Raw genomic sequence first — 18,023 nt, forward strand, 5'->3', positions numbered from 1 at the left:
CGGCCCGGAGCGCGGCGGGCGGTGCGGGCCGGGCGGCAGATGCGGGGAGCGGAGCGAACTTGGCGTGTCCGGCGCGGCTCGGAGGGGAGGGGGGCGGCGGGGGCCGCCGAGTTCGCTCGGGGCGTCGGCGAGGGAAGCCCAGGGACGGCGGGATTCGCGTTCCCTGCCGCTGTGGGTGGACGCGGCTGCACCGGGTCAGAACTCGGCGCCCATTTCGCAAGGGAGGCGAGGGCAGCGCAATCCCCGCCCGCGCCCCTCTCGCTGCTCCCGCCGTCGGAACCCGCGGCCTGGGCCGCAGAGTTGGCGGTGAGCTCTGCTCGGTTACGGGGACGGGATGCCGCGGGGCCATGGCGCCGGAGCAGGGGCTGCCGGCTCGGCTCGGCTCGGGAGGGGGCGGTGGCGGCGTCTCCCTGAACCTGGGTGCGCTGCACCTCTGGGGCTTGCGGACACACCCCCCTCCGGCGGGCGCGATGGGGAGCGCGTCAGTGGAGCCGTGTCAGGCGCTGGAGCAGAGCCCCGCCGGCCGCTCCCCGGGCCGGCCCGCGCTGCGCCGCCGGCCGAGGGCATTCCGGCGCCGTACACGGAGGACCGACCCCGCTCTTCCCGGCGGCAGCACCTCGCACTATCGGTTACCGAGATCCAGCTTTGACGTGTTCCACAAGGGCTTCGTGCATCAAGCTGTGTGCTCCCATTCCCGGCCCTCGCCCGGGCGCCTCGGAGGGTGTGGCAACATGGAAACCTGGAGATAGAACATATCTGCGGCAGCCTAGCCCCAAGGGGACAGCAGCTGCAGACTTCTCTGTTCGTTTGTTGGTTTTCGTGTTTTTTGTTTGTTTATTTGTTTGTTTTTAGACCTTCAGTGCAAGTGATTGAATAAAAAATCCTTTATGGCTCTGAATTGCTCATAGTGGAGTACAAAAGGCTGCTTTAAAAATGTTCTGAATTAAAGGGTTGTGTTCAGGAACAGAAAGGAGTGAATAAAAAGAGACAAACGCTGCCAAGACGTTTCATGGGCTTTACATCAGTTCTGTCAATGGTGTACCTTTTGGGTTTTGTCTGTTAGTGGTGATGGTTAGCAGTGTGATACAAAGTGAGTTGGTCACCCAAGGAATGTACCGTTCCTTGGCATTGCTGTAGAATTTAATATGGGTTGGGTAGGATATTGCCACATCTGAGCTCCAGCTCAGCTTCTGTTGCTCCAGTTCCCTGGTGTGCCTAGGTGTGCGAGCACTGCAGAGGAAGAGGCTTGGGCGCGGTGCCGACCGGTGCCCTGCTGGCAGATCTGCTGGGTGCTTACCTCAAGAGGCTGGAGAGAAGGGGGTAGGATTACTGGATGTGGCTCAGCGAAGAGCTCTGCGGTTAGACTTTCTCTCTGAGCTGGGAAAGAGGATGGTCAGTGGTGACCCTGTGCTGACCCCATGACCAGTGCCAAGGGTTGTTGTGTTGCCAGCTCAGAGACTGCAGCTCAGATGCTCTTTTGGAGGCTGAGTGTAACTGGGGCTTTCCAAAATGTTGTCTCAGAAGTGACAAAGAAAACGTTAGTATCATTTCCATTTACTACTCCACGCTCAAATATCCACCCTGATAAGAGAACCAGAATAGATGTTGGCTGAGATAGCATTCTGTGTGATGACATGTAAATTAATGTACTGTACAACCCACACAGCCTGCTGTGAGCAGTAGTGTTATAATAAGTAGTGCTGAAGTGGTATGAGGTTTAGCATGTGCTGCTCCCAAGTGGGTGGCCTTAGCTCCAAATATGAGGCGTTTGACTCAGAAACACTGATGTACTGTCATGGTAGTTCTGTATGATTAAAATCACTGCAGACATCCAGGAGTAATGAACTTTCAGAGCTTCCTAATGTGAAGTTAATTGTAGCTAACTGAAGTGCTAAATGATACTATTAATGTTAATTATTTTTATAGATGACAACAATTCCTTAGCAACAGTGGGATTCAATGGGACCTCTGGAGTTATTCATAACTGTATATTGCAGAGCATTAATGGGCCCTCCTTAGTACCATTTTATTTCCTTTTTTTCAAATGATGTCTCTCTCATCTATATGCCAGGCCACCAACTAGGTTTCTTGCTGCAGTGTAGCCTTTAGTGGAAGTAGGTGCACAGCCACCAGTTGAAGCTTCCTGGTATTAATTTTTTAATATTTTATCCCAGTATTTCTGTCTTGGAAAATGGCTTAAGGATTTCTGTTCACACCCATAAACTTGTGTGTACTCACAGTTCTCTTTATTCATGAATCCTAACCAAGCGAGTTGGGAAGCTCTGGATCCTTCTCTTTCTGTGTAGTGGTTGAGAATCTGAAAATTCGCCAGTTCATCTTTGCTAGCCTAATGCAAAGCAAGAAACAAAATACCAAATTGAGGTAGAAGTGTAGAAGGCAACAACTGGATGCTCAGAGGTTAGAGGTCTGTATCTTATTAACCATTCTTTAAACTTGTTGTTTCAAAGGTTCTGTATTTCAGATATTAAAATGTCTATATAACGGTTTGCTTGAAGTTTGGGCCTTTGATGCTAATTCTAGTTCAGTTTCCAGAAGGCCCAAATTAGCCATCCATGAGAAGTTGTCTTTTGAGTTGATCTTTACAGAAAAAGATCAGCAGATGGCACTGCACATCCTGCCTGTGCAAACTGTCCCCTTGCTTGTGCTGCTAGGCTTGGGTGAGACCCAAGCCCTGGAAGTGGTACAGAGGTTGGGAAAAGGTGAAGGATCCATCTGAACAAGAAAAAGACAAGCAACAGCAGATAAGCAGAGAGTTACCTTCAGAATGAAGAAGAAACAGAAATTCTCTAAATAGGTGAGTTTAGAGGTTTGGTTATGACAGGTGTAGAGTTACAGGTGACAGGTGTAGGTGTGTAGTGTTGTTACATCCGCAAAGGTGGAGCAGGGGGTGTGCACGTCAGCGGGTTTCCAGGGAAAATGTAGGCATACGAGAACACAAAAGCAATCTCAGTCAGGAGGTCTGGCCAGAGAGCGCAGGGCAAAGGACAGGGAAAGAAACTGGCAGGAGAAACAAGCTGTACAAAATTCATGTTTGCTGTGATGGTGTGAATATAATCCAGTTAAAGGGCACATGACTACTGAGACCAGATCTTCTCTGTCCCTCCTTCTTGACCAGGAAGGTACCATAAAAGTAGCTTGTGAGATGCTTCCACCTACTGGACTTGCAGGTGTTTACTTGCCTGTGGAGGCTGAGGATTGATGGGAATTTCACATACACATCAGATGCCTTTAACTAAGAGTTTGGGTGCTCAAAACTCAGATGTGGGAAAAGTTCCCCTTCTTCAGCTAGGCTTTTCAATCAACTGTATTATCATGTGAACTGGATTCAGACAAGGCCAAGAGTTTTGTTACACCAGACAGCTGATGCACTCTTAAGTGGTCCCAGCATTTGGCTCTCACCAGTGCTCAGAAGCAGGGATTAGGCAGAGGTGTGAAGCCACAGGCTGACAGTCTGCACAGGGAAGTGGAGGAGCATTTCTGGTAGAGAGTAAGAAAAGGCACTACAGTTGCCTTTTGCTGCTGCCCAGTTATCATGGTGTTGGACCAGCCCCTGTATCAGTTTGTTTTGACTGTACTGCTTTGTTACTTGTGTTCTAGATTATCTCACTCAACAGGCTGTATGGATGCTGGTATGTTGGCAGTCCTCTGCTCGCTGAGATCTTTCTCAGTAATTTTGTTTGAGCATAATCTGAAATTTAGCATTTTAAGACCCTCCTATCCAGCTCATGCCGTGCCACTTACCCAGATCCTTTAGAATAGGACCCAAGAGCAAAAAGTGGAGCCGACAACACATTTTTTATTAAATTCAGATTGCCATGTGAAATACCACGGTTAATGAAAAAGCACAAATTGCTGGAGTTCTAATGGGCATGTTTCCAGGTCTGGGAGAAACCTGATGATCCTGACTGGGAGCCTTGCCAGCTGAATAAGGTAGGCAGAAATCCTCAAGATTAGGTTCAAAATTGTCCAATTCCCAGTTGTTGTTTTCTGATAACAAATTAAGAATTTAAGCAAGTGTATGTGTCACTTGCGGGAAAGCATTCAAGAAAACTTAATCACTTGAGTCATCATGACAAAGTTCACATGTAGGACAGAAGCAGTGAGCAGGCATTATCCATAAGAGCACAGCTTCTGCTTCCGGATGGATGTATTGAAGTTGCAGCTTTACCGCGTTCTGTTTGTGCTGTGGCACTGGAGACCATGTGGTGGGTGTCACTGCTCTTGTTAGCTTGTGTTTCTTGCAGCACCAGCTGTTAGGATTGCTGCAGGAACTCCTTTGTTCCTCTTTGTTGGCTGCTGTGTTGTTGGGCACCAGGCTGCTGCTCCTGTGCTTCTGGCCTTGAACAGCTTCCAAGCCTGCAGCTGGAAGAGTAGGGAAGGGCCAATTTCAGATTAAGGAAACAGGGTGTGAGGGAGTGATGGCAAAGAATACCTCAGACACTGTTCACTTGTGGTAGTGCAGTTCACCACCTGTATTCAGGTTATGATTAATGTACACAGCCTGAGAGCACTCCATAAACACCTTAAACTTGAGGAAAAGGTCTGTTGAAACACTGGCTAATAAATTCAGAGTGAAATACCAAAAGTTACATTATCTTTCTGAATGCATGTGAAATTGGATTGCTCCTTTCCCTGTCAAAGCTGTTTCATCTTAGCGTGGAAATTTGATCATTCATACAGGACAGGAGCTTAAACTTAATGTCCTTTGTTCCCAGGTAAGTGTACTAAGCACCAGGCTAGGAGTTGGTGTCTCTCCACTGTTGTTATTATTCAAGTATTACTGCAAAATGGAGGAAGTTCAAATGAATATAAGCCGGGAAAGGAGAAGAGGTAGGAACTTGTCTCATGTATCCATGAATGTACTGCTGAGGGCTCTTGTCTTAGCTACAAAAGCATGGATTTAACTTTCTGGTGAGGTTTGGAAAGATCTTTCCTCTCCCAAGTAGCTTACCTGACTGATCTTTCTGTCTGCATTTATGTGTACAGAGGCACAGTCCCCCAGAGAAAGCCTTCTGTAACACGGTCAAGGTTTGTGCTCTGACAGAGAAGCTGAAAGGGCATCTCTTGCATCTGATACTGCATCACAGTGGGATAACAGCAAGACTGTTTTCCTGGATTTTAGACTCGGCGGCAGCAGCAGGTTGTAGCAGGTGGTTTTGCATCTGGACTTTTGAAAGAGGCTCAAAACACCTGTATGTCCAAGCAGCTGCTGAGTGATAGTTTTAAGAATGTCAGAACACCATAAATTCTTGCTGAAAGCAGCATTTTAATACTTAAACCGACCTGTTGTGTTTAATTATGATTCCTGGCAGAATAAACTCCTTGCTAGAACCCATCTATCTGTTGCCTATCCCATCTTTTTGGTCTGTTGTCTGCTTGGATGACCATGGCTTAGGTGTTCCAGAAAATGTTGGTTTAGGCATATGGTCCCAGACATCCTCACTGCTGATCTCTCTCTGCACCAGTACCTGTACCTGGTTGCTATGTGTTTTAATGATCTGATTTTGGAATATCTCAGAAGATGAAAAAGTCTTCTAGAAAGGCCTCCAATCTGTCTGCCCGGAAGATCTAGCTTCACCAGAATATCTGACACTCAGTCAAAGTCCGGTGTCCCACAGGAAATTGCTCATTCAGGGTGTGTGGGGCAAATTACTGGGGAAAAAAGTGAAAGATACCTGAGACAGATAGCAGATATTCTGTGTATTAAAGCCACCATGAACTGCAGCTCCTAACCTCAGTCATACATGCGTAAAGCAGTGTTTGTGGTGAGGAGGCAGATGACTAATCAGGATACCACTACTACCTGTACTTATGTTAATGAGCCTGCTAATAATGCCCACTCTGTGTTCTTTTTTCAGAAGCCCTTTCTAAGACTGCAGTGTGGGAAAATCTGAAATGTCCCAGGGTAGGGAAAAAGTATTATTTTTTAATCTGTTCAGAATAAAATAAAGTGGACCTGTCTCAGGTTGTACAAACTAGCTTGGATATAGAGTTTAAACTTCCCCAGAAGGAGCGAACTAAGTATTTGTTGTAGAGGGTGGCGAGAAGGAACAAGTTGAAAATGGCAGGTGTAGCAAGAGGGCTAAGATTAAAAGGATCTGCAGAGGCCTTTACATCTGTATGGGATTTAATGTAAGCCAGGGTTGCAGGAGTTCTTTTGACAGTAGAGAAGACCTGTGAAGCACCACTGTTAACTTATACTGAGAATAAACTCTCTCTTACTCTATTCCTGGTGCCACACAGCACAAAGAATGGGAGTCTGCAGATGCATGCACCTGTTCCTATTACCTATAAATCAGTTTTTCATTCACTTTTTACTTTTGTGCACTGCTCTGGATATATGTGTATACACATATTCATCTTATTTTTTAAAGAAAATTATTCACATCTTGTGTATGTTGTGTTAGGATCCAATCACACATAGTTTCAAATTATCATGATGTACCATTGACCTTTCCTTCATCTCTTGATGGAAAATCCCGTTAGAGGCATAATGTAAAAAGTCAGTAGCATACAGCCACTAAGGGAAACGGTGTATAACAGCACTGCATATTGATGCTTCATTCTGCTGTTTCAAGCTTTAGCATTACTACCCCTAAAACTAAGGGAGAAAATCATAGGGAAAATAGATGCCTTGCCTGGGCTGACACAGAAATCCATTATCTCCAGATGGAGGCAGCACTAGCTTGCACTGCAGCTCTCTAGGCCACTGCCTGCCCAGCAAGCATATGAGCTGCAAGTCTTGTTTTCTCAGAGGGCTCTTCCACAGACATCTCTGCTGCTGCAGAAAGAAAGCATGTCAAATACAGCAGATACAACCTACCATCTTTGTAGAGTGGACAGCTATCACATGCCATCAGCCATCTCTGCCTTGCTTTAAGTGCTTCCCAGAGACACACTTCACGCCTGCCTTGCACCTATTGAGGCTACCACTGAGGTACCATGTCTTTGGGCTGGTCTCATCCCTTTTAGCTTTGTGACCAAGGGGAGCAGTGAATTCTCAGGCTCGGAGATGACCCCTGAGGACCTGGAGAAGCCTCCCTCCCCTTGTCTCTGCTCTGAGAAACATGGAGTTTAATGCATCCAGGTGTCTGGAATTGTGCCTACTTTCATATGGGCACTTCCAAAGTGGCTGTGATAGCTTCTGCAGGTTTGTATTGCTGAGGTGATGAAGTCATTCTTTACTGCTGTACTTGGGAGCTCTGCGGTGGATGGGGGGCCAAGCTGGTGCCTCCAAGGGAGCGTGGCCACCCGTCCTTGGCCGCAATCTCTCCTGTGTCCCCATCCTCATGCACAGCAGCTTTCCTGTTGGTAGCAAGGTGTCTCTGCACCATGCCAGGCTCCTGCAGCTATTTTATCCTCCCCCAGCCAGGCCCAGGGTTGATTCCCTGCAGAGTACACTACCAAAGACAGGTAGGTGATCCTCATGTGATCCTGAGCAAGCCTTGCCTTTCCTTAAAGCTTTGTGGTTACACTGCATAACCTTGGAGTGCTTTCCCCTGGCATGTGCAATGGATGTGTAGGGTAGCAGTGGTGGAGGTCATGCTGCTATTGTCATGTGTCAGATGGAATTCTAGAAGCAGGGCCTCATTTTGTCTTCCCAGGTGAAATTCCAGGAGGACATGAGGGAAGAGTTCAGTTTCTTAAGGGCTGCTTGAGGCCAGATTTTAAACACTGCTTTTAGACACTCAAGTTGGATACTACCATGTCTAAAATACAGGTGCTGCTCCCCAAAGACTGATGCTTGTCATCCAGCCTAGGCACCTTATCTCCCTGTTTACAGTTGGGCACTTCTGCAGACAGAAGAGCTGTCCTGAGATAGATGGTTGGAAATGTGGTTTCCAGAGATGAGGCAAGATGCCTCAATTGCACCCACTGCTCTGGGGTGTAAGTGCTGACACAGAGGCATATACTAGATGGCTCTACACGTGCAAGATGTATAGCACTCCTCCCACACTCCCAGGGGGGCAGAAAGCTGTTCTTCACCTCCCACTGCCACCTGCTTCCAGGAGCTGTGACAAAAACCATGAGATAGATTGCAAAAGAGCAGCACAAGTAAAACGCTTGCCTCAGATGCTAAGGGCTGGCAGTGGGCAAGGGTGGTGTTGTGAGGCCCTATACAGCTCCTGGTGCTGCTCCATAGTGTAGCTGTGGCTGTGGCATTCATGCACACGTGACCCTACTTACTGTTTCAATTAATTTGTTTTATACAGGCGGTGGTTGTTCAGAAGGTCTTCCAACCATGTCTAAAGGCATGCATTAGGGAGCCAGGAAATCCATTTATAACAAACAAAATAGCCCTGGCTCAGGATGTCTGGCAGCTCTGCCTCCACCAGGCTTGGGCAAGCAGCTGGCTTGACTTCCTCGGCTCCATCCTTCTCCCCTGACTGAGACCCAGCGTGGCCAGAGGTGAAGGAGGCAAGCACAGGGGCAGCAGCCACAGGGCTGTGCTGTGACTTAGGCAGTCCCACTCATCCAGCTCAGCTCCGTGGCACGCTGGTTGGTCTGGAACAGGGCAGCTGCCTATAAAGGAGCACAAATAATTGGGAGCCCAAACAGTGAGGCATTATTCAGGGAAGCTTAATATGGCTTTCAGGGCCCCTGGTGTAACTGCACGTCAGCTTACCTGGCCTGTGGTTATCCTCCGTTGGCCTTTGGATGCCATGAGTGAGTCCCTCCCTGCAACTCTACCATACTTTGTACTGACTGTTGTCCTCCTGGCCTCAGGGCTGTTCATTCAAGTCATAGCTTTTTGTCTCTGCTATTGTATCTGGGGAGAACTCCAGGACCCACTTGGTAAATCACTCCTTTTTTGATCACTCCTTTTGATCTTTGAATGTAAAGTGTGCTCACCTGTTGTGCCAAACCTCATAGTACTAAGAAATACTGGAGTTCCTGAGTTTCTTTCCAACTCTTCCAAGCTGGAAAACCCCTGGGATAGTTTTTATATTTCATGGTTGTCTATCTATAAATAGCTGTCATAGAGCTGCCATTTATATTCCCTTCAGGAGGCTCTGAAGAAATTAATGGATGAAACTTGCACCAGTGCATGGTAGAAATCTTTTATGTGAACTTAAACACCCTCAGTTTCCATATGCGCTGTGTACTACGGTCAGCCTTGCTGCTTTGGAGGCACTGTGTTTGTGCCTGAAGGCAAAGCTTGTGCAACCCACAGAGGTGAACTGTAGGGACGTGGAGTGCCAGAAAGATGACATGGAGTGCTCTTCAATCCTTGCACCCTTGTTTTGCAAAAGCAAAGTTGCAGTGTCATTTAGGTTAAAGTGTTTGGGTTTGTTTTTCATCATTATAGCAAGCATTTATTCCGATAGTGAATGATGAGGTGTTTTTCCTGCCTTCAAACCAGCTAACAGATTGATACTTGCTGGAACACCTTGGATTTCCAGAGGAAGGGCTGAAAGGGGAGCATGGGAACTTCCCTCTGCAGCAGTTTTGCCCTACATGTTTGCAGCCCTGAGACTTCACTGTTCTTCCCAATGCCTCCTCACTCAGTTCTTCCTGGGCTGGAAAGACTTGTCCTAGCTAAAGGATTTTTTTTTTTTTGCATAATTTCCTAACTGTTACAAATAATTCAGTAGAATGAAAGTGACAGAGGAATAATTCTGGCACACCTTTCCCAAGCTGCTGTAGTGAGAACAATATGAAAAACATACAGGCAATGGCAGAGCTCATCTCTTGTTTTGACAGTCGTCAGGTCGTGTAAGGTTCCGCACTAGAATGTGAGTTTCATGTGTTTGGAGGGGTTTTTGGCTTCTGCTGGAGGTGAGAGTGAAACCTGATGAAGTGACTTTCAACAGCTCCACAGCCGTTGGCACCATGGCAGGAAACAAAAGCAACTTTTTTCCCTCAGCAGCATGTTCTCTGGCTCCTCGGCAAAGCTGGCATGTGCCGATCTGCATTGCCCCTGCCCCCCATAATCTCTCGTCATCCTTTCTTCCCCACAGGTGAGCGGCCATTCCCGTGCACGTGGCCCGAGTGCCTTAAGAAGTTCTCCCGCTCTGACGAGCTGACGCGGCACTACCGGACCCACACGGGCGAGAAGCAGTTCCGCTGCCCGCTCTGCGAGAAGCGCTTCATGCGGAGCGACCACCTGACCAAGCACGCCCGCCGCCACACCGAATTCCACCCCAGCATGATCAAGCGATCCAAAAAGTCCAGCTCCAGCAGCTCCTTGTGAAGGCAGGGCTGGCCCTGGGGAAGGAGTGGAGAAGAGGCGGGCTGTGGCGAGGGTGCAGGCAGCGGTGCCAGAACACGAGCATCCGCTGCGGTGCCGGTCACCCTCGCTGTCCAAAAGCACATGTAGCCGGCATTAAAAAAAACCACGTACTCAGTATCCCCCTCCCCATCTTCCACCTCCTGGCTCTGCCCTGAGAACAGTCTGGAACAAGTGGACTGTGGGGTGAGAGGAGGGAAGGGGCAGCCAGGGAGAACCACCTCTTCCAATGTAATGCGTTGATACTGGTGTACATACATGTGACTGGGCGGTCTGGCCTGTGCCACCACAGTAGCATGACCCCAAAGTCTTTGTGATTGCTGTGTCATGAACATGTTTTGTTGAACAGTGTAATGCTGCTTGTATTTAGAGTCTGTCAAGTAAAAACACTTTCCGAGTCACGTAAATAACTCAGATAAAAACTCCATAGCACATTGTAGAAGTGGGTTTACTTCTGTGTATCTTCTGTGATCCTGCACTTAAAGAGACTATTAAGAGAAACATTACATATGTTACCAATAGTATCTGATTGATATACTGAGATAAGGTGAATTTATACTCAATAAGGCCCATTAAAGTAAATAGGTATTTTTAACTTTTCTTTGTATTAACTATACTTTTGAATATCAGCTGGACTTTTCCAGTAAAAACATGTATGATTCAAGAAAATACTTAAAGCAAAAAAATCCCCATAAAGAGCTCAGTAATTTTCTGACTGTGTGTGTATTTAGCTCTGTTACTCACTTACCTGGAAAAATACAGCTCAGCCTAGATAATGTAGCGGGCATGTGGGAGCTGAAGCATATGTCTCTCATATGATCCCATACTTTACTTGTCAGTAATATAGTACTGTACTACAGAAATGCCACTAACAGTGCTTTATTCTGCTGTGGTTTGTTTGAATGGGTGCACAAAGCAGCTACCATCTTTACAAAACTGCTGCTTTTTTAAAGGCTTTTTCTCTTCCTACACTTGCCTTAAAGATTTATTCTCTTCATACCATGGCCTAACTCCCTTGGAGTCCTATGGGAATTGTGTGTGCTTATGGAGAGAGTAGACCTTTTCTTAAGAGCACTCTGATAACGGAAACAACTAAAATTACTGTAAGGAGCACTTCGGAAGGGCTCCTGTATCTCTTGATTGCTCTTTCTCTGGAGTATGGGGGAATACCACAAGCTAATTTGAAATACAGAATTGCAATACTCCTTTAGAACATAAGCTTCACTTAGTACTTTGTACACGTGTCATGCGTGGCACATCAAATGGTGATAAAAGCAATGTTAACTTTTATTTTAAAGCTATTTTTTTATCTTTAAAAGGAGCAGAAAGACCACTGAATGAAAACTTTTAGATGTGATCATTAGTGAATATTTCAAATTTTTTTATGTTAAAAGCATGAAATTTAAGAGGTTATCAGTGATATATTTTTTCCCCTCCCCAGCTGCATAATGGGGGAGAATTCTGTTTACACATTATTTTTTCCAGAAATGTTCTTTTGTTTGGTTTTTACCCCTTCCTCCAGAAGAGGAAGGGGAGGTACAGCCCTACTAGAGACTTAGGGCCAAATTAATTTTGTGAGTATTTACACTGAAACCCAAAGTGTCTCCATTGCAGATGAATTTAGGTCATCTTGTAAAATTCTGTACATAAAAGATCTTGTTAGCACACCTGCAATTGCAGTATCTTATTGTTTTATCTGATGAAAAGCTTGCTTCCTAGAAACAAACATAAAAAATTAACGTGGAGAGTAGAGTGTTCTCCTCTACAGTTGTATATGGCTTTCAGCATTAGAAATCAGTTTGCATACTGTGTTTTTACCTGTGTAGTTCATGATAGATTTCGTCTATGTGAAGAGAACTTCTTTTGAAGCATTGGGGATATTGAACAGTCTATGGAATAAAAAGGGATGTGTTTTCTTCAGTGAAGACATCAGGAAACCAAGCACACTTTCTACCTCCGTTTCAGCTTTTTGAAACATTTATTTTAGAAACCAAACTTTAATTTCTCGTATTCAGATTGAGTTATAGGGACATAGGTTCTTTATAATAAAACCTGGTAGTGTTGGTGTTTTTATTGATCAAGAAATACAGAAAGTATTCTGCTTACCAGTACTGTTAATGCTGCCTTGTGGAGTAGGGTCAGGGCCATGAGCAGCCCAATGAGATTCAAAGGTGCATCTTTGTTCATCTTTGTTCTTCTCTCTGAAGATCAAGCTAGATTTCAAGTCTCCGTCCTGCAGTCTGGATTGTTGCCATTTTGTGGGACAAATACAGCACTTGGAAAATTAAAGCCTGATCCTGTGAAATACAAGAGATCCTCATATCCAGTCAACCACAACTAGAAGCCACAGCTGATAAGCAGCTTCTAAATCAGTACGTAAACGTTTCGGTCACTTAGCTACCAGGATTAACTGATATGTGGAGTAAATGGCCAGCTTTATAATATCCATGTTGTGTATTTGGGGTAGAGTGCACATGTAAAGAAACGTTCCTGCAAAATCTGAAATAGGTGGGAGGTACTTTAGTCCATGGGGCAATGGGACATGCAAGGCATGTGTCACCACTGCCAGTGACAAGATCCTGTTTCTGAAAAAAACCCTTCCTAAATGGTAGTGTATGCTGTATTTCAGCATTGGACAGACAGACAGGATTAATGTGATTCATTAATCTCTAAGAGAAAGCATTGGGAATTACCAGGTTTGGGGATATCATTGTACTGTTTTGTTCATTTGGTTTGGCTTTTGGTTTTGTTTTTTTTCTTTCAGTAAAAGCAAACAATGGCTTTAACACCTAAAACAAACTGCAGGTTAGATCCTTGCATCTTAAGTTTTGAATAGTGTTGCAAGTGTTGGAAAAGAAAAGGAAAATCAGGTTCTCTAATACTGTATGTACTTGTTGTACTATTTTGGAAGTACTTCATAGTGCTGAAGTTAGGACAGCTCCTCTCCTTGATTAAGAAAGTCCATTAGTATAGAGAAGTCATGGATTTAAAGGTATAGCTATATAACATACTTCTTGAGCTTTTTTCATGACCAACATTACAGATCTGTTTTCAGCTTGCAGATGGACTTAGGCCAGCATACACCAGACTGGACACATACTTAAAAATGCTGTTCTACAAACCAGTGATCTGTAACACTGTAAAATACCAACTCCCAATAGTTTAATCAGTTTTATTTTTGTACAGTATTCGTATTCTTTATAAGTTATTTTGCTGTCCTGTTTTGTAAATCACATAAAATTGTAAAAAAAGGAAAAGAAAAAAAAGTAGGCATAGGTGTTTTTGTACATATGTATATATATATTGTCCAAATAAAGAAAAAAGGAATAAAAAACCCAAACATGGTCTTGAATGACTGGAATCAAACAGTGGTCATGTAAACCAGCCTGAATGACCACCAAAAAAAATACTGCACATTATGAAATCCATAGTTTGAGCAGTGTGTGAACCATCTTCAAAGGTCTTAGTTCTGCTAGTCATCATTTAGCCTGGATTGTCTTTCTCTACTTTTCCAGGGTGTTTTCCCAGGCATTCCTTCTTCTGATACAGCAGGGAGACAGAGACAAAACTTGTACTCAGGAAAAAGTGTCCCATCACCTGCATGCTCCAGCTCCCAAGAAGTCTGTCCTCACTGCTCCATGGCTTTTGAGCTCAGAGTGGTGCTCTCCCTCACTCTGTGCAGCTGCTCAGTAGAAAATGAGGCTTCAGCCACACTGTGGGCTGTGCAGCCACACTGCTGCCTTGAGCTTTCCATGACTTTGGAGGGTTCACTGGTGTATGGAGATAAAAAGCATCTGCTCAACTCTGAAAGGGAAAGGCAAGGTACCCTGTGCCAAAAAGCTCCCTGACATGCACGATCACGGACATCACAGTTACTGAAAGCACCCACTTACAGGAACTTAACCAGGGCATGGGCACAGGGCTCGGATATGACTGCAGGATGAGCCCTGGACCCGAGGGAATGTGTAACCTTCCAGCAATGCAGGCAGGGACAAATGGGTGGAAGATTGCCATCTGCAGCTGGAAGAAAACTTGTAAGTAGCTTCCAGATTTTACTCAATGCTGAGTTGGAGTTTTCTCTTCTTGTGTTGGATGGCTAAAGGACAGATAAAAAAACCTCAGCATAATGTTTTCTTTCTTTCAGCTTGACATTGATTTTATGAATAAGGGACACAGGGCTGTGGCACTGGCCTCATTCCCTTGCAATCCCATCATAAAAGACTTTCCACAAATTTACCATTCTTTTTCTTTTAATATTTGGTTTTAGTGCTGTAATTTGAACAGCTACCAGAATCTGCCTAGTGTAGAGGAGGCCTTCAAAGGATGATTCCAACCACTAAGGTGTAGTACAGAGGGGTCTCGCCAGGAGTGGTACAAATTTTGAGTAGGAATGGGTACATAATGCAAAGTTTTGGGTGCACCATGGAGGCATTGGCAGTTGGCATGGGGAAGTGTGACCCTGAACACAGACCTGCTCATTCTGAAGCACGGTTTCTACAAGGTTGTAAGGGTATTCTGTATTTCCATTTTTCCTCTCTGCCAAGGACAAAAGAAAGGAAACATGCCACAAAATGTCTTAACAGTCTAGTTAAATGCCTGTAGAGTGGTTCAGAAAGCTGCTTACAAGGAAGGATGGCTTTCTGAGTCTGCCTGCTGGTTGACCCGAATAATTTTGATCTCCATAGGACTCTATAACAATGTTGTTCAGCACTCACTCTTCCAGGGCTAAAGAGTCTGTGAGGTTATATTTATGCATCAGAGCTTTTTAACAACCACTACTTTCTCAATAACTTACTGTTTTGGAAACAAAACTTTCAGATTGAGCTCCTCACACTGCTCAGCCACATTGGAAAAATTTCTTCAGCAGTAATTTCATGCAAATGCCCAATTGTCAGAACACTGTACTTACTCAAGTACTGTTTAAGGGATTCCCTCAAAGGAGAGGAAGCTTTCCCAATGGGAAGAATTTTTCAGCTATCATGCTTTCACTGCCATGCTGTCCTCAGCTGAGAAACTCTCTGACCCCTAAAACACCTCCTCAAACACTTCCACAGGTATTGTGGAAATATTCCTATTTCAAAAAGAGAAGATCGTGACTGACATCAGTTCTAATCCTTAACAGACACTTACTTCTGTATGATTACACACATTATTTTTCTGGCTCATCCATGCTTTTGGGTAAATTAGAGTCCCTATTGCTTTCAGTTTGTATTTTTGAAATTGCTACAACTATTGCTGTATTTTTACTGGCTTGTGACCTTCAACTGATAATTGCTAAACAGCCTATCACTTCTCGTATCAAACCCCATCAGTGTCTGTTTCATAATGTCTACTGCCTCTTAGGCCACATAATGCCTGTGTGTCTGCACAGTGAAACACAAGGCACAAAGGAAATGGAATGTATAAACCACAGCACACAGGAGAATCACTGAGTACGTAAGGGTAGTTCACTATGACAAGATCCAACAAGGCTCTCTTGAAATTCAGAGCACAAGGAGAAGTAAACCAAAGATGCACAGAAGTCTCGGACTTTCTCAATGGCTTTTTCTTTCTCTTCTGGCTAATGGACAGGGATCAGAGAACAGCAGAAGTTTCAGAAGACACAGATTTAAGGTATATTAGAGCTTCCCAGAAGCACCACGTACAGCAATGTTGGCTCTACTGTTGTTAATGACTGCTTTGGTGGCTTTAAACAGTGTTTGCCAGCAGACACATTCCCACATTTTGAGGGCCTATGAAAACCTATGCATAACTGCTCTGTCAAAAAATACAAGGGAAAACCACAGTTGTGTTACTATAGCCTGTGCAATGCTGGTCTGCTTTTCTGCATTGCAAGAAATAAGACAGGCCTCTGCTTTCCTACATTGCATAAAATAAGTCAGGCCTTATCTAGAAGGTAAACTACACTCAACTCTTACATCTAATAAGCAATATTTCTTAGGGGTATCATTTTCAAACAAACACTTCAAGGGGGGCAGCCTTACCGTAAATTTATTCAAACTGAAATAAAGGATTCTCCCCAATATAAGCTCCTGCAAGGATTTTTGATGAACGTACTGATTTCTGACTTACTGATGCTTAGGGAATTGCATGCACACTGGCAACTGTAACACTTTAAATATATTAGGACCAAGCCAGTATATTTTATACAGCAAAGTGTATTTTAAATTATACAAAAATTCTGACCAGGAAAGTCCTTCATGGATGGTATAGTTCAGCTCAGAAGTAAACACAAAGCAGAATCAGAATTCTCCACTGCTGGGGCCCACAGAAAACTGTAACGCCAGTGGCTTTTCACCTGAACAGTCCTTTAAGCTTCACTGCAGGAGGACAAAGTGAGGCTGGTACTCTTGGTCATATCTGAGAAGTCCCTTTGCACTCCTTGTACTGATCATCTGCTTTGGATTTACACTGTATTTGTAATTCCTCAGGAAAATTAACAACAAAACCAACAAGTAAAAACCCTACAAAAAAACCCAAAACACCAAACCAACCAACAAAAAAAACCATTATTGTCCATGAAAACCTATTACATAACCCAAACTGAGGTAAACCACTGTTAATGGATTGCAGTTAAGGTCATGCTGCATAGTGTTCACAGTCTACAGCTTTGGTTACAAATTGGGAAGGGGGAATTGGACATCTTTCCCCTTTAAATTACGCGATCCAGATTCTTTTGAACCATCCATGTTACGTGTCACCTGTGCACTCTTCAGCTCTCTGTTCTTTTCTATGGCTCCTTGGTATATTCTGCCACCATCTTCTCAGTTATCATCCCTTCCCTTCATCTTGCTTCCTGCAAAATCAACTTTGTCCACTACTATGCACACCTCCTTATCCCCAAAGAAGTCTGTCATTCTTTTCTGGCTAACTTGCCACGTTCTCATCACCGTGTTTTCCAAAGAGGTCAGTCTGCAAGCAGGTGACTTCCTCTTCTATGAACACACAACAAGCTAAGATACCTGCCAAGATCTCATTTAGCTCTGGGTGCAAAAATTACAGGTGCAACATCACGTTTTGAGACCAACATACACTGCTGTTGGGGTTAATCCTGAGCAGCAGCTTAGGGCTACATGCCCACCCTGACCCTGTGGGATGGGTCAGAGAATCAGAATGGTAACAGTGAGAAAACTTCTGGGTTGAGATAAAAAGTTTAATGTGGAAAACAAAAGCTGTGTGCACAAGGAAGGCAAAACAAGGAAGTCATCCACTACTTTCCATCAACAGGCAGGTGTTCAGCTATTCCCCCAGAAAAGCAGGGCTCCACCACACACGGCTGTTACTTTGAAAGACTTAATCCAAACACCCCTCCTTCTTCCCCTAGCTTTTACTGCTGAGAACAATGTCATAAAGCATGACATAGCCTTTTGGTCAGTTGTCCCACCTGTGTCCCCTCCCAGCTTCTTATAAACTTTTGCTAGTGAGGCAGTGTGAGAAACAGAAAAGGTATCCATGCAGTGCAAAGCACCCTCCAGGAGTAGCAAAAACATCCCTATGTAACCAACAGCACAAACTCAAAACATAACCCCATACAAACTTCTATGAAGAAAATGATCCCAGCCAAAACCAGTACAACTGTCAAAACACCCCCACTGGCCTAGTGGGGGTAACAGACCAATAGAATAAAGACTAGACAATGGGGGAATTACTTCCAAGAGTAACCGGGGAGCAGATGAGTGGAGAAAAGTTGGAGGAATTTGGTGGAAAGCATAAAGGTGGGAATTGGTGTCAGAGGATTACACCATCAGCAAGAGCTGAGCCACAGTAGAGG

The 18,023-nt window shown here is 44.7% G+C and overlaps 1 protein-coding gene across 2 annotated transcripts in view; it reads left to right on the plus strand.

The window, feature by feature from the left end:
* The window catches only part of KLF9 (Kruppel like factor 9), a 14,481-nt gene extending 889 nt beyond the window's left edge, over positions 1-13,592 (plus strand). Inside the window, exon 2 of one of the 2 annotated variants that reach the window (XM_039710055.1) lies at positions 9,984-13,592. In XM_039710055.1, the coding sequence (XP_039565989.1) occupies positions 9,984-10,216 (233 nt within the window). In that variant the 3' untranslated portion in view covers positions 10,217-13,592. Of the gene's footprint in view, positions 1-613; positions 1,011-9,983 lie in introns of those variants that run through there. The other variant, XM_039710054.1, reaches the window with a different exon arrangement.
* The last annotated feature ends 4,431 nt before the right edge of the window (positions 13,593-18,023 follow it).

The sequence above is a fragment of the Passer montanus genome, unplaced genomic scaffold (genome assembly GCF_014805655.1).
Source record: "Passer montanus isolate IOZ18808 unplaced genomic scaffold, ASM1480565v1 scaffold222, whole genome shotgun sequence".
NCBI lineage: Eukaryota > Metazoa > Chordata > Aves > Passeriformes > Passeridae > Passer > Passer montanus.